A 26,151-nucleotide genomic window follows, 5' to 3' on the forward strand; every position below is an offset into this window, starting at 1 on the left:
AGTAGTGTTTTTTGACTAATTACACACAAATTATATTTGGAGACCTAAAAATTTCAAGTAGGATGCACTGTCAGAATTTGGGGGGACTTCCCTGGCAGTCCAGTGGTTAAGACTTCACCTTCCAATGCAGGGGGTGCGGGTTCAATCCCTGGTCAGGGAGCTAAGATCCCACATGCCTTATGGCCAGAAAACCAACACATAAAACAGAAACAATAACAATAACAAATTCAATAAAGACTTTAAAAATGTCTCACATCAAAAATATCTTTAAAAAATTCCACTAGTATTCTGACTAGTTACAGTTTAAAAAAAAAAAAGGAATTTGGGGTCAAGGAAGAAAAGCTTAATCTCTGAAACGAAGACTAACATGACCCATTGTACAAATGGATTGGTTCCATTTGTGACAATGTTTTCAACAAATTACTTATTCAAGGAAATATTATTGATTGTGTTAATAATAATTATAGAGTCCCGTCTAAATCTCAGCAAGTAGCCTAGAGAATCTCCCTGAAAAGAAAGATGTAGGATTAATATGTAATGTATAATAAGTAGGAATCAGGAAAAAATGCAATCTGACTATCGTGATGAAGGATTATCATAGGCAATGGTTTTGGTGATTGTGAAGAAATAATTGCAAAGGAGAGTTGGATAGTGAAGATCCGTTGATGTGTCCCTAGTCTGCCTAGGAAAGCAGGTGCCCAACTTAGTTGGTACATGTGTTCCAGATCATTTGACAGATCTGCTCTTATAGAGAACAGTGTATATGGAGAAACCTGTTGGTTGTTTACCATACTGTTCCCTTTTCCTCCTGGGTACACAGCTAGACTATATTTATTAGCCTCCCTTGCAGTTAGGTGGCAACATATGATTGACACCGAGACATAAAGTGTGGGGAGAAATAATAGATGCATTTCTAGTTCTGGTCCCTCCATTATCTTCCTCTGTATTCTGATCAGATGCAAAAGATTCAGCAGAGAATTATTTAAAAAGGATAACCAACAAGGACCTACTATAAAGCACAGGGAACTCTGCTAAATGTTATGTGGCAGCCTGGATGGGAGGGGAGTCTGGGGGAGAATGGATACATGTATATGTATGGCTGAGTTACTTTGCTGTGCACCTGAAACTATTGCAACATTGTTAATCAGCTATAATCCAATGTAAAATAAAAAATTAAAAAGAAAAAAAAAGAGAAAAAGATCCAGCAGAGAAGTCCAAGATTGGGTCAAGGGGAGAGAGGAGGTGGAGCCATGAGAAAGAAAAAGCCAGGAATTCTAAGTCATTATCTGAGAGTGAGCTACCTAGGAGAGATGGTAGGTCAGGAACACCTCCATTGGAGTGTTGCATGAATAAGAAATTTTTATTGCATGGAGCCACCCCTGATAGCCTCTCAATGCAATAATTAGACTCCCCTAGTTAATGCAGTATATATACAAAGCAGTCACAGCTTATGACCTCTTTAAAATAATTAATATACCCCAACTCTCTATGTACCCTTATTAAGTAAATTTTCTTCCTGGAAGAGATATCTAATTAGCTGAAGTGAACATTCTGTTTCACCTTGGCCAGTATATTTTTATTTGTGTAAATTAACAAATTAGCATTCTTATATGTATGGTTCACGTGAATAAGATTTCTGAGACTTGGTTGACCAGGGCTGAATTAAACAAACTGAGCTTCTGAATCTGCAAAACGGAATCTGTAATGATTCAATCAAAATTCAAAGATTCCATGAGGCTCAATTTGGAGGAATGAAGAAAGTTTCTCTCTCTCTCTCCCCTGCCCTATTTGCCATTAAATTAAAAAATATATGCCCATCATTATTTTGATATGAAATATTTAAGTATAACAACCATCAAATTTTCGTAATATTTATATGATAGTCAGAATTTGGTTATCTAAACCATCCAGAATGCATCTTCAATCTGAAAGAGTTATGAAAACAGTCATCACAAAATCTATTCCACCTCCTATGCCCTAAACTGTCTTTTAGACCCTATGTGCTTGTGAACCCCTATTTTTATTTATTTATTTTTTTATAAATATTTTTTAAAGCAATTGAAAATTTTTTTTCCTTTTTTAAAAAAATGAATGAATTTACTTTTTGGCTGTGTTGGGTCTTCACTGCAGCGCGTGGGCTTTCTCTAGTTGCAGCGACCGGGGGCTACTCTTCATTGCAGTGCGCAGGCTTCTCATTGTGGTGGCTTCTCTTTGTTGTGGATCACAGACTCTAGGCGTGCTGGCTTCAGTAGTTGTGGCTCGTGGGCTCAGTAGTTGTGGCTTGTGGGCTCTAGAGCGCAGGCTCAGAAGTTGTGGTGCACGGGCTTAGTTGCTCTGCAGCATGTGGGATCTTCCCGGAGCAGGGATTGAACCCATATCCCCTGCATTGGCAGGCAGATCCTTTTTTTAAAATACATTTATTTATTTATTTATTTGGCTGTGTTGTGTCCTCACTTCTGTGCGAGGGCTTTCTCTAGTTGCGGCGAGCGGAGGCCACTCTTCATCGCGGTGTGCGGGCCTCTCACTGTCGTGGCTTCTCTTGTTACAGAGCACAGGATCCAGATGCGCAGGCTCAGTAGGTTGGCTCATGGGCCCAGTTGCTCCGCGGCATGTGGGATCTTCTCAGACCAGGGCTCGAACCCATGTCCCCTGCATTGGTAGGCAGATTCTCAACCACTGCACCACCAGGGAAGCCCTGAGTTAGATTCTTAACCACTGTGCCACCGGGGAAGTCCCAAATCCCTATTTTTAAATACTATGTTTTAGCAAGATTGGTTGTCTGATATCATGTGATAATCTACAAGTCTTCGAAATGTTAGAAAGCAGCAGATTAGAAACAAAAAGGTGGCATACTACTAAATGTAGATGCACTGACAGTAGCCAAAATAGTAGCTGATGCTAAAGATAGAGGCATTACTATACACAGTCAGCCTCTAGAAGCACAGCGGTCTGCAGGCAAACAAACGTTCATTAAGCAAGGACTTCCTGAACTCTTAGTAACTCTTAGGATGCACACAGAACCTTGTTGGGAATAGGGGAGCAGGAGACAAGGAGTATGATGTGTAGTTGGTATCTTCAAAGAGCTTATAATTTACTTTAAAAAGAAAAGACAGAGCATATGAATCGTAAATAACCATGCTGCTGCTTAAAATCTAAGGAATAATACTAAGAACAAGGATTGATGAAACTAACAGCATAAAATATACTCTCAACAATGAGAGGAGAGATTATTCAGAGTAGGTTAGAATAGCCAGAGAAGCATCTGAGATGGAGATCCTCTTCTTTTGTTATAAAGTACATGTTTAATTTAAAATACCGTGTGTAACACAAATGTAAATAAACGACCTTAGGGGAAGTCCCACTCTTGCCTGGGAAATTTCTAACTGATGAATCACCAAAGAAAATGAGAAGAGGGAGGTGGGGCTGGTAACCTGAGCTGATTGCCCATTCAGTACACTCAGGACATGTTGTCATCTGTGCTCTGAGCTGAGAGCTGAAGATGTCCCCAAACAGGAAACCGGAACTTATTGCATAGCCTAAAAATGGAGCAGGCACTTTGAAGTAGGAAGAGATGTCTAGTTTGCTTCTGGCTAAGTGACCAGTCATGATTCTGAAGTTGCAGATAAAGATAGGTTTGTCATCAAAGCTCTGTGAACATTAGAGCCACTTCATTCATTCAATAAACAATTACTAGGTACCTGCTGGAGATATAGAACAACCACACAACAACAAAAAATAAGCTCCATTTCTCAAGGAATATTCTACAGAGAGGGGAGAGACAGATAAAGTCAATAGTTACAGCAAAAAATGTCTTAAATGTAATGACAGAGGGATAGAGCTTCCCCTAAGAGCCCTTTGCTTTCTCACTTTCATACTAGCATTTTCTGTCTGTAGCACTATTTCAGTCTACACTCAGTCCATCCTGTCATCCACTTAAACTCTACCTTTAGCCCCCCCTAACTCTGAGACTAGATGTCCCTTTCTTTAGTAACTTTGCTCAACCCCTAAATCTCCGCTGGTGCTTCTCCTGCGAGTGCCTTTGGCTGTTACCACACCAGGCCCTTATGACATGGTATTATGTTTGCCTGACTCGTCCACACCCTCCCTAGACAGTAATTACCACAAGGTAAGGATTGTGGGTTCCCCCCTACCCAGCATTATCTCCATACCTATCCCTGTGTTTGGCCCATAAGTTAGTTCTCAGTAAATACTTGTTTGAAATAATTAATTTAATTCATTATTTAATTCATTATTCAAATATTCTGTCTAATAAGTACATAATACATACAAGAAGAATGTTTATTGTTAACTCCTGAAACCTATTTTACAAAGCACTTGAATAAGCTTTAGTTATCTGGAAAATTTACTTTTGTGGAAACCTCATTTCATGAAAATGCTAGGTACATTGTGTTAGTGTATATAAATTACTCATGCTTTTAAATTTGTAAACAACAAATCAAGCAGCTTCCCAGACATTCCCCCAACCCTCAGTTAACCAATGGTGACCAATGGGGAAAATATGTAGTAATATTTAAACCAGATCCACTGAAAACCTCCCAAGGGAATCCTAGCCTTATTATGCCTTTTATCGGTGCTATTGCACATTTTTTAAACTTTTTTTCTGTCTTCTCCATTTTCCTTTGGCTTGAGTAATGTACTTGAGTAAGAAAATGGTCAGAAGACGGCCCACAAAAGATAGAGCTTGGTACTCAAACACAAAATTATCCTATATAAAATACTAAGACAAAATGGCATTGATCTGGGTATTCTAAAAGAATTCAAGAGAAATTGCTGACTACATCAGTTAAGGTTAGCCTAAATGACCAAAAGAAAGTTTTGTTGTAAAGGCAACAGAAAGGGGTCTTACCTCGACTATAGCAAAGCTGGTAGAGTTTATAGTAAAAATTAAAACTCACAAAATAATTTATAGTAAAAGTAAAAACCAAAGCTGAAAAAACTATATCGGAGCCACATAAAACCTTGTTCACAAATGTTTATAGCAATATGATTCATAACAGCCAAAAGGCAGAAACAATTCATATGCCCATCAACTGTTGAACAGATAAACAAAAGGTAGTATCAATATGATACTACCTTTGTAATATCAATATGATATTATAAAAGGTAATATCAATATGATGTGAATATAATTTGGCAATAAAAAAGAATGAAGTACTGATACATGCTATGACATGGATGAACTTGAAAACATTATGTTAGGTGAAAGAAGCTATCACAAAATGCTACATGTATCATTCCATTTATGTGAAATGTCTAAAATAGCCAAATCTATGCAGACAGAAAGTAGATTAGTGGTTGCTTAGGGCTGGGGTTATAGGAGAATAGAGGAGTTGATAGCTAAAGGATATGGAGTTTCTTTTTGAGGTGATTGAAATGCTCTAAAATTTACTGTGATGATGGTTACAAGTGTCTGTGAATGTAATAAAAACCATTGGATTGTACACTTTAAATGGGGAAATTTCCTAGTATGTGAATTATATCTCAATAAAGTTGTTTTTTAAAAAAAATCTACTGGAAATAGTGTAAAAACTTACTTGCCAGAGGAAATTAATTACTATTTTAGAATATCTTACAGGAGCAAATAGGCATATGTAATTAGAGGATAGATGATCTACTTTTATCCCTGAGAAGCCATGGGGGAAAGTCCATGCCAAATGCTATTCTGAAACCAAGTCCTCATGGGAAGGGATGAAGAAGAGTCTCATTTGTCTTAGATAAGAAGTGATTTTGAAACACAAAACAAGCACAATAGCAAAAGTATAAAAAGCAAGATTCTTCTGGGATGGTTGCTAAAACCTGTCTTATTTTTTCAGCGATCTGTAGTAGAGAACATGTGATAAGGTCTCCCATGTTTTTATGTAACTCTAAAATTTTTCAAGAAGGGAAAAGACAAATCAATGGAGATAGAATACAGAAATATATTTCTAGTTGGTTTAAGTGAGCAGAACAGTCACAGCTGAATTTAACACAGGCAAGTGCCAAGTCATTCACTTAGGGAGATGGTTAGATGGATGGATATAGATATAGGTAATGCCTTGAGCTACTGGTGACAACTTGACAGCTTAGAAAAAATGATTTGGAGTCATTAAAGATTCTAATGTCATGCTAGTTGAAAAAATGATAGGTCCAATTTAATGGCAGCATTTAAAAAGTCAGGCTTGTTACATAACATTCTAAGAAATTCAGTGGCTTATCTGATATTTAAAAAGAAGAAAGGAAAAGAGAAGGAACAAAGGAAGGAAGGAGAAAAAGCGAGGAAAGAAGGAAGAGAGCAAAGAAAGGATGAAAATTGATACATTGATCTTCCAGTGGTTGGGTATCTGACCCTTCTCCTTTGGATATGGGTATTTATTGTACCAGTCATGGTAAATCATTACAAAGAATTTCTTAAGGTAAAAAAGTTCTCATTATTATAGATAAGGATTTTGGCTCACCAGTTAATTACTTAAAAGGTTTCTTTTTGCTGAAGTTTACATCATAAGTTCCATCTTTATTGTTGTTTCTTTACACTTCTATTCATTTAATGTAGTACATTAATTCAAAGAAGAAATAAATCAATTGATGATATTTACCTCTTGTTTCTGACCTATTGTAGAATGTAATCCTTGATTTGTTATCTTCAGTCCATTTAACTGGAATATTCCATGTGTAACTAAAGTTTTTTAAAAAGAAAAATTTTAACTTTTATTACTAAAAAATAAAAACATTTCCAAAGTAAAAATAGACAAGCATAAAAAGCAATAGACAAGCATATTTTCCTCATAAGCAATTGTCCAGTGTATAGTATACAATTAATACAGTTAATACAGTACTCTTTTGTGGTAAAGATAGGCTATGTAATTGCTTTCAATTTATATAAATCTCTAAAATTTGGAACTTTGTATCAAAAATCAGCTAAGGATGAAGAAGATTATTTCAAGAAAAATGGCTTGAAGCTTTGGAATAAAGATATTGCATAAATATAACACATATAAAATGGAGCATTCACATACATACTTGCACAGACTTTAATATGCTATAGTTTCTGTCAAGGAACACAATACATTTTTAGAATTCAGAAGACAATATTAAAATGCTGTGAAGGAAATAATGCATTTTAGAAATTATGTTGCAATGACACCACCACCATCATCCCTTAAAGCTTATCATGCTCTTTAAATATCTCCTATTTACAATCATGTGAACCAGTGTGTTGCAAAGAAAACTCACCAGGCAAGCATGTTTCAGTGGGTTTTAGTGTTCTTTTTAGCTTCTTAGTATTTTCTTGTAGAGCAGGGGGGAGGAGGTTAGCTTTGTACTTTGATACAATATATACTTAACATTTTAGTCTTGAAATCTCATAAAAGAGGTCTTAAATGTCTTTTAGATCGTTCTCATATCATATCTTACCAGTCAGAAAACACAGGAGATCTAGAGAAAAGATGAATCTGTGTTTGGGTTTAGGTTTCAACTCAGAGTTGGCCTTGTTTTTCTTCATCTGTGTTCATTCAAGTCCCTAATAGAGAATGGGGGAATGATATTTCTCCCTTTCAAGATACAACAAAATTTATGTAATTCAGGGAGAATATATATTTGCCATCTATATGAAAGAAGTCATCCTTTGTTGTCTAACTAGTGAAATGTTTTATAGATTGAACTTTTCCTAGCGCTCTTGAAGGAGTTTATTGCAGTGGAATGTTTTTGGATGTAAGTTTCATAGAACCAGTACATAAATTGTTTCTTGGATCCTATAGGAGAAATTGTCAGTGCTCCACCCTTATCCCCTTGAATTTCTTTGTCATTTTTGTACACCCTGGATTCCATTATGCTTTCCCTGCCCACAGCCAGCACCTGGGTCTCTCTGTTAGAGGACTGCCCTCTGGCTGCCTGAGCAAGGAAAGCTAGAAGTTCCTGGGAGTTTACATCCTTGGATGCAGCCCTTAGCCAATGATGGATGGGCATGGAAATGTTCTTTGCCCCATCTGCAGGACCACACTGAAGCACTGTCTCTAGAACTTCCCTGCAGGGTAGTCACCCTGGACAGAACCTGTTTATTGTTGCACCTTTTCTGCTTGATATCCCTCTTGCCAATCCCCCTACCAGCCTTTCCTAGACTTCCTAATGAGTCACTTTCACTTGAATGATCACCTCAGGGTCTGATTTTAGTGAAGCCAACCTAAGAACGATCCCTTTACTAGACTAGTACTTGTAGTCTAGTAAAGTCTGTCTGTAGTTTAGATAGACTAGTAATATTGCCAGAGCTTCTCGACAGATAGACAAAGAAGCATTATTTTAAAGTCACATTCTACCTACAGATTGCACTCTTTCACTGCTCTGCTGATGTGGTGTTGCCATGTAGACTAACATTTCATTCCTCCTCACCTTTCCCCAATGCCAACCCGACTGAAACAACAGAGTACGGAGTATCTTGATACACTGTATGCACAGTTAGGATTTCACATTTCCACTGTCCCCTCTAAGACACGGTCTCTGGGACTAGGCTGTGCCTAAGAGTAGGCATAAGATATACTGCTAAGGTCATGTAAAAAATATTACTCTGAGGTCTGTAAGAGCATCATAAGACAAAAAAGGATGCAGGGTTGAGGCTATATAGTTTTGGAGCCACTTACAGGATCTAATGTGAGTACAATTATAGATTGGAGAGTACAAAATGTCAAGAAATAGAAATGACATAAATGAAATGATAGAGTTTCCTATATGTTTTCTAAAATTCAAGAGTATCAGATTTAATTTTTTAAAGGTATAATTCACTTTTAAAATATCTAACAATATAACAGTTTCTGACAGTATAAATATGGCCAATCTAATTTTCACTAAGGAAACTGACTTTGCCCCAACATGACATACCTACTACCATTCTTCCACCGGTTTACATTGACTGGACTGCCAAAGACATGTAAACTTGTCCCATAGAGAACTATCCCTGATGGAGATGTGAAACTGGCCCATTTCTAAGAGATGGTTGAAGCCATAGTGTAAAACAGTAACTTACAAATGTGTGGTCCATTTAAATTATAAAAAGTTTCTGGTCAGTAAGAATTCCCTAATATTGGAATATTTAAGCAGTGAGAAAAGGGAAGAGACCATTTAGTTTATAATACAACTTAACATTGTCTACCAGATAGTAATATACCTGAACAGAGAGCAGGTGAACACTAGGGTTGGAGAAAAAACGAATTCCTTTCTGGGGGCATTACTCCCCATATAATCTAATCTATAATTAGATTATATTATGATCTAACTTTTTAATCAAACGGAAAAATAAGGAATGATAACTTTCTATATAATGTCTTTTTCTCTCGTATTTGTTCAAGAGCCACTACAGATTTTTAAGAAATGTTCTCAAGAGGATAGCCTGTCTTTTCTAGGTTTATTTTCCTATGCATATATAACTTGTAACTTTTTTTTAAAAAACAGGGAACACATAGATTGACTTTATGATAAATGGTCACTAAAAATCATGCATCTATGAATCTAAAAATTTTTTAAAGTCTCTGAAGGTTAAAACTAAAAAAAAATTAGAGAAAAGTGTAAATGTTAGTATGGTTCCATGTTCTAAATCTTGATGAATACTATTTAAAGATTTATTATAACTTTAAAAGTGATTTTAGACCTGTTGATATGTTTAGTTCCCTTGGTAATAAAGTTTTTTGTTTGTGTGGAGAGGAATCTATAACCCAGAAGTAGTCTTTAAAAATGTAATCCCACAGGTTTAAAAACAGTGTTGGCTATGTCTCTGGCTTAACAGATCAGTGGATATGAAAGAGAAGGGAACAACTACTGTGAAGCTTTCCCAATGGAAGTTTGTTTCGCAAGAAAGAAATATATTTTTTAAATTTTATATGTGCAAACACTCTTAAATAGCAGTGTTAAATATGGCCAGTCTGATTTGCTAGAACATAAAACAGTAACTGTAAAAAACAATTTGTGGTTAACAGAATGATCACAGAAATTATGTTGATTTATGTAATTGAATTATCACCTGATAACAAGTCAGATCTAAGTTTCAAATCATTCATATATTATGAAGAGGAAAGAGTGAAAAACAGAAAAGTTTTCTCCATCATAATCTTTCCTCTCCAAAATAAAGATAAAGAAGGAAATACAGACACTCCCTGACTGATTTCATTGGGTCTAAGACCTCAAATTTTCCTTTGTTTTGGCATGAACTATTAATTTTCAGAACCTGCATTCCAGCAAGATATCCAGTTTCTCTGAATTTCATTTACTGTGGAAGAGCTGAGTGAGGTTTCCAGGGGGAGAGGCTGGTAACAGGTTTCAACAAGGTGAGCACCACTGGCTTCTCCAGTTCAGGTGCCAACCAGTTTCTTTTTTATTTATTTATTTTTATTTTTTATTTTTTACATCTTTATTGGAGTATAATTGCTTTACAGTGGTGTGTTAGTTTCTGCTTTATAACAAAGTGAATCAGTTATACATATACATATGTTCTCATATCTCTTCCCTCTTGCGTCTCCCTCCCTCCCACCCTCCCTGTCCCACCCCTCTAGGTGGTCACAAAGCACCGAGCTGATCTCCCTGTGCTATGCGGCTGCTTCCCACTAGCTATCTACCTTACGTTTGGTAGTGTATATATGTACATGCCACTCTCTCACTTTGTCACAGCTTACCCTTCCCCCTCCCCATATCCTCAAGTCCATTCTCTAGTAGGTCTGTGTCTTTATTCCTGTCTTATCCCTAGGTTCTTCATGACATTTTTTTTTCTTAGATTCCATATATATGTGTTAGCATACGGTATTTATCTTTCTCTTTCTGACTTACTTCACTCTGTATGACAGACTCTAGGTCCATCCACCTCACTACAAATAACTCAATTTCGTTTCCTTTTATGGCTGAGTAATATTCCATTGTATATATGTGCCACATCTTCTTTATCCATTCATCTGATGATGGACACTTAGGTGGCTTCCATCTCTGGGCTACTGTAAATAGAGCTGCAATGAACATTTTGGTACATGACTCTTTGAATTATGGTTTTCTCAGGGTATATGGCAGTAGTGGGATTGCTGGGTCATATGGTAGTTCTATTTGTAGTTTTTTAAGGAACCTCCATACTGTTCTCCATAGTGGCTGAACCAATTCACATTCCCACCAGCAGTGCAAGAGTGTCCCCTTTTCTTCACACCCTCTCCAGCATTTATTGTTTCTAGATTTTTTGATGATGGCCATTCTGACTGGTGTGAGATGATATCTCATTGTAGTTTTGATTTGCATTTCTCTAATGATTAATGATGTTGAGCATTCTTTCATGTGTTTGTTGGCAGTCTGTATATCTTCTTTGAAGAAATGTCTATTTAGGTCTTCTGCCCATTTTTGGATTGGGTTGTTTGTTTTTTTGTTATTGAGCTGCATGAGCTGCTTGTAAATTTTGGAGATTAAAGCCTTTGTCAGTTGCTTCATTTGCAAATATTTTCTCCCATTCTGAGGGTTGTCTTTTGGTCTTGTTTATGGTTTCCTTTGCTGTGCAAAAGCTTTGAAGTTTCATTAGGTCCCATTTGTTTACTTTTGTTTTTATTTCCATTTCTCTAGGAGGTGGGTCAAAAAGGATCTTGCTGTGATTTATGTCACAGAGTGTTCTGCCTATGGTTTCCTCTAAGAGTTTGATAGTTTCTGGCCTTACATTTAGGTCTTTAATCCATTTTGAGCTTATTTTTGTGTATGGTGTTAGGGAGTGTTCTAATCTCATACTTTTACATGTAGCTGTCCAGTTTTCCCAGCACCACTTATTGAAGAGTCTGTCCTTTCTCCACTGTACATTCCTGCTTCCTTTATCAAAGATAAGGTGACCATATGTGCATGGGTTTATCTCTGGGCTTTCTATCCTGTTCCATTGATCTATCTTTCTGTTTTTGTGCCAGTACCATACTGTCTTGATTACTGTAGCTTTGTAGTATAGTCTGAAGTCAGGGAGCCTGATTCCTCCAGCTCCGTTTTTCATTCTCAAGGTTGCTTTGGCTATTCTAGGTCTTTTATGTTTCCATACAAATTGTGAAATTTTTTGTTCTAGTTCTGTGAAAAATGCCAGTGGTAGTTTGATATGGATTGCATTGAATCTGTAGATTGCTTTGGGTAGTAGAGTCATTTTCATAATGTTGATTCTTCTAATCCAAGAACATGGTATATCTCTCCATCTATTTGTATCATCTTTAATTTCTTTCATCAGTGTCTTATAATTTTCTGCATACAGGTCTTTTGTCTCCTTAGGTAGGTTTATTCCTAGATATTTTATTCTTTTTGTTGCAATGGTAAATGGGAGTGTTTTCTTGATTTCACTTTCAGATTTTTCATCATTAGTATATAGGAATGCCAGAGATTTCTGTGTGTTAATTTTGTATCCTGCTACTTTACCAAATTCATTGATTAGCTCTAGTAGTTTTCTGGTGGCATCTTTAGGATTCTCTCTGTATAGTATCATGTCATCTGCAAACAGTGACAGCTTTACTTCTTCTTTTCCGATTTGGATTCCTTTTATTTCTTTTTCTTCTCTGATTGCTGTGGCTAAAACTTCCGAAACTATGTTGAATAAGAGTGGTGAGAGTGGGCAACCTTGTCTTGTTCCTGATCTTAGTGGAAATGCTTTCAGTTTTTCACCATTGAGGATGATGTTGGCTATGGGTTTGTGATATATGGCCTTTATTATGTTGAGGAAAGTTCCCTCTATGCCTACTTTCTGCAGGGTTTTTATCATAAATCGGTGTTGAATTTTGTTGAAAGCTTTCTCTGCATCTATTGAGATGATCATATGGTTTTTCTCCTTCAATTTGTTAATATGGTGTATCACGTTGATTGATTTGCGTATATTGAAGAATCCTGGCATTCCTGGAATAAACCCCACTTGATCATGGTGTATGATCCTTTTAATGTGCCGTTGGATTCTGTTTGCTGGTATTTTGTTGAGGACTTTCACATCTATGTTCATCAGTGATATTGGCCTGTAGTTTTCTTTCTTTGTGACAGCCTTGTCTGATTTTGATATCAGGGTGATGGTGGCCTTGGGAGTGTTCCTCCCTCTGCTATATTTTGGAAGAGTTTGAGAAGGATGGGTGTTAGCTCTTCTCTAAATATTTGATAGAATTCGCCTGTGAAGCCATCTGGTCCTGGGCTTCTGTTTGCTGGAAGATTTTTAATCACAGTTTCAATTTCAGTGCTTGTGATTGGTCTGTTCATATTTTCTGTTTCTTCCTGATTCAGTCTTGGCTGGTTGTGCCTTTCTAAGAATTTGTCCATTTCTTCCAGGTTGTCCATTTTATTGGCATAGAGGTGCTTGTAGTAATCTCTCATGGTCTTTTATATTTCTGCAGTGTCAGTTGTTACTTCTCCTTTTTCTTTTCTAATTCTATTGATTTGAGTCTTCTCCCTCTTTTTCTTGATGAGCCTGGCTAATGGTTTATCAATTTTGTTTATCTTCTCAAAGAACCAGCTTTTAGTTTTATTGATCTTTGCTATCGTCCTTCATTTCTTCTTCATTTATTTCTGATCTGCATTTTATGATTTCTTTCCTTCTGCTAACTTTGGGGGTTTTTTGTTCTTCTTTCTCTAATTGCTTTAGGTGCAAGGTTAGGTTGTTTATTCGAGATGTTTCCTGTTTCCTAAGGTAGGATTGTATTGCTGTATACTTCCCTCTTAGAACTGCTTTTGCTGCATCCCATAGATTTCTGGTCGTTGTGTCTCCATTGTCATTTGTTTCTAGGTATTTTTGATTTCCTTTTTGATTTCTTCAGTGATCACTTCGTTATTAAGTAGTGTATTGTTTAGCCTGCATGTGTTTGTATTTTTTACAGATCTTTTCCTGTAATTGATATCTAGTCTCATAGCATTGTGGTCAGAATAGATACTTGATACAATATCGTTTTATTAAATTTACCAAGGCTTGATTTGTGACCCAAGATATGATCTATCCTGGAGAATGTTCTATGAGCACTTGAGAAAAATGTGTATTCTGTTGTTTTTGGATGGAATGTCCTATAAATATCAATTAAGTCTTGTTTAATGTATCATTTAAAGCTTGTGTTTCCTTATTTATTTATTTATTTAACATCTTTATTGGGGTATAATTGCTTTACAATGGTGTGTTAGTTTCTGCTTTATAACAAAGTGAATCAGTTATACATATACATATGTTCCCATATGTCTTCCCTCTTGCGTCTCCCTCCCTCCCACCCTCCCTATCCCACCCCTCCAGGCTGTCACAAAGCACCAAGCCAATATCCCTGTGCCATGCGGCTGCTTCCCACTAGCTATCTATCTTACTATGTTTGTTAGTGTGTATATGTCCATGACCCTCTCTCGCCCTATCACAGCTCACCCTTCCCCCTCCCCATATCCTCAAGTCCGTTCTCCAGTAGGTCTGCGTCTTTATTCCTGTCTTACTCCTAGGTTCTTCATGACATTTTTTTTTTCTTAAATTCCATATATATGTGTTAGCATACGGTATTTGTCTTTTTCTTTCTGACTTACTTCACTCTGTATGACAGACTCTAGGTCTATCCACCTCATTACAAATAGCTCAATTTCATTTCTTTTTATGGCTGAGTAATATTCCATTGTATATATGTGCCACATCTTCTTTATCCATTCATCCGATGATGGGCACTTAGGTTGTTTCCATCTCCGGGCTATTGTAAATAGAGCTGCAATGAACATTTTCCTTATTTATTTTTATTTTGGATGATCTGTCCATTGGTGAAAGTGGGGTGTTAAAGTCCCCTACTATGAATATGTTACTTTCGATTTCCCCTTTTATGGCTGTTAGTATTTGCCTTATGTATTGAGGTGCTCCTATGTTGGGTGCATAAATATTTACAATTGTTATATCTTCTTGGATCGATCCCTTGATCATTATGTAGTGTCCTTCTTTGTCTCTTGTAATAGTCTTTTAAAAAGTCCATTTTGTCTGATATAAGAATTGCTATTCCAGCTTTCTTTTGGTTTCCATTTGCATGGAATATCTTTTTCCATCCCCTCACTTTCAGTCTGTATGTGTCTCTAGGTCTGAAGTGGGTCTCTTGTAGACAGCATATATATGGATCTTGTTGTATCCATTCAGCCCATCTGTGCCTTTTGGTGGGAGCATTTAATCCATTTACATTTAAGGTAATTATCAATATGTATGTTCCTATTCTCATTTTCTTAATTGTTTTGGGTTTGTTATTGTAGGTCTTTTCCTTCTTTTTTGTTTCTTGCCTAGAGAAGTTCCTTTAGCACTTGTTGCAAAGCTGGTTTGGTGGTGCTGAACTCTCTCAGCTTTTGCTTGTCTCTAAAGGTTTTAATTTCTCCATCAAATCTGAATGAGATCCTTGCTGGGCAGAGTAATCTTTGTTGCAGGTTTTTCTCCTTCATCACTTTAAATATGTCCTGCCAGTCCCTTCTGGCTTGCAGAGTTTCTGCTGAAAGATCAGCTGTTAACCTTATGGGGATTCCCTTGTGTGTTATTTGTTGTTTTTCCCTTGCTGCTTTTAATATGTTTTCTTTGTATTTAATTTTTGACAGTTTGATTAATATGTGTCTTGGCGTGTTTCTCCTTGGATTTATCCTGTATGGGACTCTCTGTGCTTCCTGGACTTGATTAACTATTTCCTTTCCCATATTAGGGACGTTTTCAACTATAATCTCTTCAAATATTTTCTCAGTCCCTTTCTTTTTCTCTTCTTCTTCTGGAACCCCTATAATTCGAATGTTGGTGCATTTAATGTTGTCCCAGAGGTCTCTGAGACTGTCCTCAGTTCTTTTCATTCTTTTTTCTTTATTCTGCTCTGCAGTAGTTATTTCCACTATTTTATCTTCCAGGTCACTTATCCGTTCTTCTGCCTCAGTTATTCTGCTATTGATCCCTTCTAGAGTATTTTTCATTTCATTTATTGTGTTGTTCATCGTTACTTGTTTCATCTTTAGTTCTTCTAGGCCCTTGTTAAATGTTTCGTGCATTTTCTCTATTCTATTTCCAAGATTTTGGATCATCTTTGGTATCATTATTCTGAATTCTTTTTCAGGTAGACTGCCTATTTCCTCTTCATTTGTTAGGTCTGGTGGGTTTTTATCTTGCTCCTTCATCTGCTGTTTGTTTCTCTGTCTTCTCATTTTGCTTATCTTACTGTGTTTGGGGTCTCCTTTATGCAGGCTGCAGGTTCGTAGTTCCTGTTGTTTTTGATATCTGTCCCCAGTGGCTAAAGTTGGTTCAGTGGGTTGTATAGGCTTCCTGGTGGAGGGGACTAGTGCCTGTATTCTGGTGGATGAGGCTGGATCTTGTCTTTCTGGCCAACCAGTTTCTAGAAGTAGATAATTTAATAATTCTGAATGTTCTTCATTCTTGATGCCAGGGACAGAAAGTTTTTGGCAATTTGAATTTTTGGAATTACCTGAGTGTGCTGTTCATGTAACAATTCCCAAAGCCCTGAATTGGAAATCAGGAAACAGGTTCTGTTACCTGCTGCCTGTAGTACGGTATCATAAAGTGGGTCTATAAAGATTTTTCAGTTCTCTAGAAATACGCGTATGAGCTATATAGAGCAAGATGAGAACAGTATTCTAAAAGGAGATTGTTCTCTGTAAATTCATCCGATTCAATTCCCTGCACACTGTTTATTCTTTAATTGGAAATTTTAGCTCAACTCAATCTTTGGAACATATGCCACACATCCCCAGCCTGGCCGTTCTCCTAGGACAGGCCCCATCAACTCGATCACCTCTCACATGGGTCACTAGCTACAATATCATCCTAACTGGTCTCCCTGCATCCACTCTTGTCCCACCTGATCTGTTCTCCATAGTGCAGCCAGAGGGGAACTTTGAAAAATGTAAACATGATCCTGCCAGTTCTCTCCTTAACATCCTTGAATTTTCACACTCTTTTGTTCAAAATCTTTAACATGGTCTGCATGCCTGCCCCTGCCTTCCCCTCCAACTTTATCTCCCACCAGTCTTCCCAGTGCCTCTCTGTTGTCCAGTTCTTGGAGCCAGACTGCCTGCATTCAAACCGAGGATCCATCACTTACATTCTGTGCAACCTTGAGTAAGTTATTTAAAAATTTTCTGCCTAAAGTTCTCTATCTGTTATAATAAAATACACTGAAGTACTTAGAATAGTGCCAGCTACTTAGTAAATGCTCAGTAAGCATTGCATATTATATGTATAATGCTCCTTTTAAACTTTAGAGCCTTCATATATGTTGCATTTTGTTTTGAAAACCCCGACAGTCATCCCCCAACACCAATTTACTCAGTTTAAATATCACTTCCTCAAGAAAGAAAGTCTTCTGTAGTCCTCTCTACTCCACCACACCTCCTGTCCCACAATTAATTCAGGCTCAGCGTATAAGTGGGCACATGGCAGGAGAGAATAATTACTGTGAAACTTCCAAATGGAAGCTAGTTTTGCAAGAGAGAAATATTTTAAAAATTTTAGTATCCAAAGGCTCTAGCAGTATTAAAATGGGCCAATTTAATTTGCTAGAACATAAAACAATAACTGTAAAAGAACCAGTTTATAGTTATTAAACGATTCCTGAGACACCTTCTACACTATATTTCTCCTTCCTCATGTTATATTAATTGCTACTGAATAATTGATCTTGTGATGATTTATATATGTGACTGTAAAATGAGGTCAGTGAGACTATTAAAAAAGGAAGAGGGTGAAAGGTCTTTTCGGTGGAAATCGGGTAGTGGAGATTAGAGGCCACCTGGAGTGTGGTGAGTGCAAAATTCTCTCCACCCAAAGCACATATTAAGAAGTTAAAAGACAATTAAAATCGGCATGGGTGAAATTGGAATGTTGTCCAGGGGACCAAGGTGTTGCTCTCATTTAGCCAGGATCCTGTCTAGGAGGGGCCTCAGCTGGGCGATGAAGGTCAGAGATGACATCCCCAAAGTGGTACACCCAGGTTCCTGTGGCCAGCTACAGTGGCTAGGGGGGGCGACCTGAGATCGTGATTTTGTTCTCTTCATTTGGGACCAGTTGGCACCCCGGAAATGTATACAGAAATAACTAGTTAGTTATACAGAAATGGCTATATTATTAATACTTTTGTAAAAGTTGTAGTCATACAAGTGTAATAAGTTTTGAAATCACTGGCTGTGTGGCACGTGTTTTGTCAGCTTTTACAATATTTGGTATGTTTGAAAAATCTGGCAAATTAGAGGAAATGACGTATTGGATTTGTAATTTTATCTGACATTCTTAGAATACCTTAACTCAGTAGTCATGTTTAAATGCCTATAAAAGTCTGATTTGGGTGAGGTTTTTTTGTTGTTGTTAATTTTATTGGAGTAGAGTTGATTTACAATGTTGTGTTAGTTTCAGGTGTACAGCAAAGTGATTCAGTTATGCATATACATATATTCATTCTTTTTTCAGATTCTTTTCCCATATAGGTTATTACAGAATATTGAATAGAGTTCCCTGTGCTATATAGTAGGCCCTTGTTGGTTATCTATTTTATATATGGTAGTGTGTGTATGTTAATCCCAAACTCCTAATTTATCCCTCCCCTGCATGTTTCCCCTTTGGTAACCATAAGTTTGTTTTCGAAATCTGTGAGTTTGTTTCTGTTTTGTAAACAAGTTTATTTATATCATTTTTTAAATTAGATTCCACATGAGTGATATCATATGATATTTGTCTTTCTCTGACTTACTTCACTCAGTGTGATAATCTCTAGGTCCATCCATGTTGCTGCAAATGACATTATTTCATTCTTTTTTATGGCTGAGTAATATTCCATTGTATACATGTACCACATCTTCTTTATCCATTCCTCTGTTGATGGACATTTAGATTGCTTCCATGTCTTGGCTATTGTAAATACTGCTGCAAGGAACATTGGGGTGTGTGTATCTTTTTTTTTTTTTTTTTTTAAACATCTTTATTGGAGCATAATTGCTTTACAATGGTATGTTAGTTTCAGCTTCACAACAAAATGAATCAGTTATATATATATACATATGTTCCCATATCTCTTCCCGCTTGCATCACCCTCCCTCCCACCCTCCCTATCCCACCCCTCCAGGCGGTCACACAGTACCGAGCTGATCTCCCTGTGCTATGCCGCTGCTTCCCACTAGCTATCTACCTTACGTTTGGTAGTGTATACATGTCCATGCCTCTTTATTGCTTTGTCACCGTTTACCCTTCCCCCTCCCCATAGCCTCAAGTCCATTCTCTAGTAAGTCTGTGTCTTTATTCCTGTTTCACCCCTAGGTTTTTCATAACATTTTTTTTTTCTTAAATTCCATATATATGTGTTAGCATATGGTATTTGTCTCTCTCTTTCTGACTTACTTCACTCTGTATGACAGACTCTAGGTCTGTCCACCTCATTACAAATAGCTCAATTTCGTCTCTTTTTATGGCTGAGTAATATTCCATTGTATATATGTGCCACATCTTCTTTATCCATTCATCCGATGATGGACACTTAGGTTGTTTCCATCTCTGGGCTATTGTAAATAGAGCTGCAATGAACATTTTGGTACACGACTCTTTTTGAATTATGGTTTTCTCAGGGTATATGCCCAGTAGTGGGATTGCTGGGTCATATGGTAGTTCTATTTGTAGCTTTTTGAGGAACCTCCATACTGTTCTCCACAGTGGCTGTATCAATTTACATTCCCACCAACAGTGTAAGAGGGTTCCCTTTTCTCCACACCCTCTCCAGCATTTATTGTTTCTAGATTTTTTGATGATGGCCATTCTGACTGGTGTGAGATGATATCTCATTGTAGTTTTGATTTGCATTTCTCTAATGATTAGTGATGTTGAGCATTCTTTCATGTGTTTGTTGGCACTCTGTATATCTTCTTTGGAGAAATGTCTATTTAGGTCTTCTGCCCATTTTTGGATTGGGTTGTTTGTTCTTTTGTTATTAAGCTGCATGAGCTGCTTATAAATTTTGGAGATTAATCCTTTGTCAGTTGCTTCATTTGCAAATATTTTCTCCCATTCTGAGGGTTGTCTTTTGGTCTTGTTTATGGTTTCCTTTGCTGCACAAAAGCTTTTAAGTTTCATTAGGTCCCATTTGTTTACTTTTGTTTTTATTTCCATTTCTCTAGGAGGTGGGTCAAAAAGGATCTTGCTGTGATTTATGTCATAGAGTGTTCTGCCTATGTTTTCCTGTAAGAGTTTGATAGTTTCTGGCCTTACATTTAGGTCTTTAATCCATTTTGAGCTTATTTTTGTGTATGGTGTTAGGGAGTGTTCTAATCTCATACTTTTACATGTAGCTGTCCAGTTTTCCCAGCACCACTTATTGAATAGGCTGTCCTTTCTCCACTGTACATTTCTGCCTCCTTTGTCAAAGATAAGGTGACCATATGTGCGTGGGTTTATCTCTGGGCTTTCTATCCTGTTCCATTGATCTATATTTCTGTTTTTGTGCCAGTACCATACTGTCTTGATTACTGTAGCTTTGTAGTATAGTCTGAAGTCAGGAACCCTGATTCCTCCAGCTCCATTTTTCGTTCTCAAGATTGCTTTGGCTATTCGGGGTCTTTTGTGTTTCCATACAAATTGTGAGATTTTTTGTTCTAGTTCTGTGAAAAATGCCAGTGGTAGTTTCATAGGGATTGCATTGAATCTGTAGATTGCTTTGGGTAGTAGAGTCATTTTCACAATGTTGATTCTTCCAATCCAAGAACATGGTATATCTCTCCATCTATTTGTATCATTTTTAATTTCTTTCATCAGTGTCTTATAATTTTCTGCATACAGGTCTTTTGTCTCCTTAGGTAGGTTTATTCCTAGGTATTTTATTCTTTTTGTTGCAATGGTAAATGGGAGTGTTTTCTTGATTTCACTTTCAGATTTTTCATCCTTAGTGTATAGGAATGCCAGAGATTTCTGTGCATTAATTTTGTATCCTGCTACTTTACCAAATTCATTGATTAGCTCTAGTAGTTTTCTGGTAGCATCTTTAGGGTTCTGTATGTATAGTATCATGTCATCTGCAAACAGTGACAGCTTTACTTCTTCTTTTCCGATTTGGATTCCTTTTATTTCCTTTTCTTCTCTGATTGCTGTGGCTAAAACTTCCAAAACTATGTTGAATAAGAGTGGTGAGAGTGGGCAACCTTGTCTTGTTCCTGATCTTAGTGGAAATGCTTTCAGTTTTTCACCATTGAGGACGATGTTGGCTGTGGGTTTGTCATATATGGCCTTTATTATGTTGAGGAAAGTTCCCTCTATGCCTACTTTCTGCAGGGTTTTTATCATAAATGGGTGTTGAATTTTGTCAAAAGCTTTCTCTGCATCTATTGAGATGATCATATGGTTTTTCTCCTTCAATTTGTTAATATGGTGTATCACGTTGATTGATTTGCGTATATTGAAGAATCCTTGCATTCCTGAAGCAAACCCCACTTGATCATGGTGTATGATCCATTTAATGTGCTGTTGGATTCTGTTTGCTAGTATTTTGTTGAGGATCTTTGCATCTATGTTCATCAGTGATATTGGCCTGTAGTTTTCTTTCTTTGTGACATTCTTGTCTGGTTTTGGTATCAGGGTGATGGTGGCCTCATAGAATGAGTTGGGGAGTGTTCCTCCCTCTGCTATATTTTGGAAGAGTCTGAGAAGGATAGCTGTTAGCTCTTCTCTGAATGTTTGATAGAATTCGCCTGTGAAGCCATCTGGTCCTGGGCTTTTGCTTGTTGGAAGATTTTTAATCACAGTTTCAATTTCAGTGCTTGTGATTGGTCTGTTCATATTTTCTATTTCTTCCTGATTCAGTCTTGGCAGGTTGTGCCTTTCTAAGAATTTGTCCATTTCTTCCAGGTTGTCCATTTTATTGGCATAGAGTTGCTTGTAGTAATCTCTCATGATCTTTTGTATTTCTGCAGTGTCAGTCGTTACTTCTCCTTTTTCATTTCTAATTCTATTGATTTGAGTCTTCTCCCTTTTTTTCTTGATGAGTCTGGCTAATGGTTTATCAATTTTGTTTATCCTTTCAAAGAACCAGCTTTTAGTTTTATTGATCTTTGCTATCGTTTCCTTCATTTCTTTTTCATTTATTTCTGATCTGATTTTTATGATTTCTTTCCTCCTGCTAACTTTGGGGTTTTTTTGTTCTTCTTTCTCTAATTGCTTTAGGTGCAAGGTTAGGTTGTTTATTCGAGATGTTTCCTGTTTCTTAAGGTAAGATTGTATTGCTATAAACTTCCCTCTTAGAACTGCTTTTGCTGCATCCCATAGATTTTGAGTCGTCGTGTCTCCATTGTCATTTGTTTCTAGGTATTTTTTGATTTCCCCTTTGATTTCCTCAGTGATCACTTGGTTATTAAGTAGTGTATTGTTTAGCCTCCATGTGTTTGTATTTTTTACAGATCTTCTCCTGTGATTGATATCGAGTCTCATAGCATTGTGGTCGGAAAAGATACTTGATACAATTTCAATTTTCTTAAATTTACCAAGGCTTGATTTGTGACCCAAGATATGATCTATCCTGGAGAATGTTCCATGAGCACTTGAGAAAAATGTGTATTCTGTTGTTTTTGGATGGAATGTCCTATAAATATCAATTAACTCCATCTCGTTTAATGTATCATTTAAAGCTTGTGTTTCCTTATTTATTTTCATTTTGGATGATCTGTCCATTGGTGAAAGTGGGGTGTTAAAGTCCCCTACTATGAATGTGTTACTGTCGATTTCCCCTTTTATGGTTGTCAGTATTTGCCTTATGTATTGAGGTGCACCTATGTTGGGTGCATAAATATTTACAATTGTTATATCTTCCTCTTGGATCGATCCCTTGATCATTATGTAGTGTCCTTCTTTGTCTCTTCTAATAGTCTTTGTTTTAAAGTCTATTTTGTCTGATATGAGAATTGCTACTCCAGCTTTCTTTTGGTTTCCATTTGCATGAAATACCTTTTTCCATCCCCTTACTTTCAGTCTGTATGTGTCTCTAGGTCTGAAGTGGGTCTCTTGTAGACAGCAAATATATGGGTCTTGTTTTTGTATCCATTCAGCCAATCTGTGTCTTTTGGTGGGAGCATTTAGTCCATTTACATTTAAGGTAATTATCGATATGTGTGTTCCCATTCCCATTTTCTTAATTGTTTTGGGTTTGTTATTGTAGGTCTTTTCCTTCTTTTGTGTTTCTTGCCTAGAGAAGTTCCTTTAGCAGTTGTTGTAGAGCTGGTTTGGTGGTGCTGAACTCTCTCAGCTTTTGCTTGTCTCTAAAGGTTTTAATTTCTCCATCAAATCTGAATGAGATCCTTGCTGGGTAGAGTAATCTTGGTTGCAGGTTTTTCTCCTTCAACACTTTCAATATGTCCTGCCACTCCCTTCTGGCTTGCAGAGTTTCTGCTGAAAGATCAGCTGTTAACCTTATGGGGATTCCCTTGTGTGTTATTTGTTGTTTTTCCCTTGCTGCTTTTAATATGTTTTCTTTGTATTTAATTTTTGACAGTTTGATTAATATGTGTCTTGGCGTATTTCTCCTTGGATTTATCCTGTATGGGACTCTCTGTGCTTCCTGGACTTGATTAACTATTTCCTTTCCCATATTAGGGAAGTTTTCAACTATAATCTCTTCAAATATTTTCTCAGTCCCTTTCTTTTTCTCTTCTTCTTCTGGAACCCCTATAATTCGAATGTTGGTGCGTTTAATGTTGTCCCAGAGGTCTCTGAGACTGTCCTCAGTTCTTTTCATTCTTTTTTCTTTATTCTGCTCTGCAGTAGTTATTTCCACTATTTTATCTTCCAGGTCACTTATCCGTTCTTCTGCCTCAGTTATTCTGCTATTGATCCCATCTAGAGTACTTTTAATTTCATTTATTGTGTTGTTCATCGTTGCTTGTTTCATCTTTAGTTCTTCTAGGTCCTTGTTAACTGATTCTTGCATTTTATCCATTCTATTGTCCATTCTATCTCCAAGATTTCGGATCAACCTTACTATCATTATTCTGAATTCTTTTTCAGGTAGACTGCCTATTTCCTCTTCATTTGTTAGGTCTGATGGGTTTTTATCTTGCTCCTTCATCTGCGGTGTGTTTTTCTGTCTTTTCATTTTGCTTATCTTACTGTGTTTGGGGTCTCCTTTTTTGCAGGCTGAAGGTTCGTAGTTCCCGTTGTTTTTGGTGTCTGTCCCCAGTGGCTAAGGTTGGTTCAGTGGGTTTTGTAGGCTTCCTGGTGGAGGGTACTAGTGCCTGTGTTCTGGTGGATGAGGCTAGATCTTGTCTTTCTGGTGGGCAGGTCCACGTCTGGTGGTGTGTTTTGGGGTGTCTGTAGACTTATTATGATTTTGGGCCGCCTCTCTGCTAATGGGTGGGGTTGTGTTCCTGTCTTGCTAGTTGTTTGGCATAGGATGTCCAGCACTGTAGCTTGCTGGTCGTTGAGTGAAGCTGGGTGCTGGCGTTGAGATGGAGATCTCTCGGAAATTTTTGCTGTTTGATATTATTTGCAGCTGGGAGGTCTCTTGTGGATCAGTGTCCTGAAGTTGGCTCTCCCACCTCAGAGGCACAGCACTGACTCCTGGCTGCAGCACCAAGAGCCTTTCATCCACAGGGCTCCTTAATTTGGGATGATTGGTTGTCTATTCAGGTATTCCACAGATGCAGGGTATATCAAGTTGATTGTGGAGCTTTAATCCGCTGCTTCTGAGGCTGCTGGGAGAGATTTCCCTTTCTCTTCTTTGTTCTCACAGCTCCCAGGGGCTCAGCTTTGGATTTAGCCCCGCCTGTGCGTGTAGGTCGCCGGAGGGCGTCTGTTCTTTGCTCAGACAGGACGGGGTTAAAGGAGCCGCTGATTCGGAGGCTCTGGCTCACTCAGGCCCGGGGGTAGGGAGGGGCACGGAGTGTGGGGCGGGCCTGCGGCGGCAGAGGCCTGCGAGACGTTGCAGCCTGAGGCGCGCCTGTGCGTTCTCCCGAGGGAGTTGTCCCTGGATCCCGGGACCCTGGCAGTGGCGGGCTGCACAGGCTCCCCGGAAGGGCGTGTGGCTAGTGACCTGTGTTCGCACACAGGCCTCCCGGTGGCGGCAGCAGCGGCCCTAGCGTCTCATGTCTGTCTCTGGGCTCCGCACTTTTAGCCGCGGCTCGCGCCCGTCCCTGGAGCTCTCTTAAGCAGCGTTCTTAATCCCCTCTCCTCCTGCACCAGGAAACAAAGAGGGACGTAAAAGTCTCTTGCCTCTTCAGCAGTTCCAGACTTCTCCCCGGACTCTCTCCCGGCCAGCCGCGGTGCACTAACGCCCTGCAGGCTGTGTTCACGCCGCCAACCTCAGTCCTCTCCCGGCGCTCCGACAAAAGCCGGAGCCTCAGCTCCCAGTCCCGCCCGCCCCGGCGGGCGAGCAGACAAGTCTCTCGGCTGGCGAGTTCCGGTCGGCCCGATCCTCTGCGCTGGAATCTGTCCGCTTTTCCCTCCGCACCCCTGTTGCTGTGCTCTCCTCCGCGGCTCCCAAGCTCCCCCACTCCGCCTCCCGAAGTCTCCACCCGCGAAGGGGCTTCCTAGTGTGTGGACACTTTTCCTCCTTCACAGCTCTCTCCCGCTGGTGCAGGACCCGTCCCTATCCTTTTGTCTCTGTTTAGTTTTTTCTTTTGCCCTACCCAGGTACGTGGGGGGGTTTCTTGCCTTTTGGGAGGTCTGAGGTCTTCTGCCAGCGTTCAGTAGATGCTCTGTAGGAGTTGTTCCACGCGTAGATGTATTTCTGGTGTATCTGTGGGGAGGAACGTGATCTCCGCGTCTTACTCTTCCGCCATCTTCCCGGAAGTCCTCTGTGTATCTTTTTGAATTATGGTTTTCTCTGGAATATGCCCAGGAGTGGGATTGCTGGATCATATGGTAGTACTATTTTTTGTTTTTTAAGGAACCTCCATACCGTTCTCCATAGTGGTTGTACCAATTTATATTCCCACCAACAGTGTAGGAAGTTTCCCTTTTCTCCACACCCTCTCCGGCATTTATTGTTTGTAGACTTTTTGATGCTGGTCATTCTGACTGGTGCGAGGGGATACCTCATTGTAGTTTTGATTTGCATTTCTTTGATATTTAGTTATGTTGAGCATCTTTTCATGTAATAGGAAATTCTGATTTTGTAAAGTTAAAGGTTTGATTCTTTTTTTTCCTTTTTGGTTGTTAAGGTTTAATGTGTTTGAAAATGCCCAAGAAATTTGATATACTAT

At 38.3% G+C, this 26,151-nt stretch overlaps 1 protein-coding gene and 1 long non-coding RNA gene across 4 annotated transcripts in view; one reads left to right on the forward strand and one right to left on the reverse strand.

Moving 5' to 3' along the window:
• Positions 1-26,151, forward strand: part of LOC137223488 (uncharacterized) — a 253,335-nt gene that overhangs the window by 42,845 nt on the left and 184,339 nt on the right. The gene's annotated exons all lie outside the window — the stretch shown is intronic.
• ENPEP (glutamyl aminopeptidase) overlaps positions 1-26,151 on the reverse strand; it is a 111,622-nt gene that overhangs the window by 24,525 nt on the left and 60,946 nt on the right. The window contains exon 11 of the mRNA XM_067735316.1: positions 6,594-6,673. Within this exon, the coding sequence (XP_067591417.1) occupies positions 6,594-6,673 (80 nt within the window). The remainder of the gene's footprint in view (positions 1-6,593; positions 6,674-26,151) is intronic.

This window comes from Pseudorca crassidens, chromosome 4 (genome assembly GCF_039906515.1).
Source record: "Pseudorca crassidens isolate mPseCra1 chromosome 4, mPseCra1.hap1, whole genome shotgun sequence".
Classification (NCBI taxonomy): Eukaryota; Metazoa; Chordata; class Mammalia; order Artiodactyla; family Delphinidae; genus Pseudorca; species Pseudorca crassidens.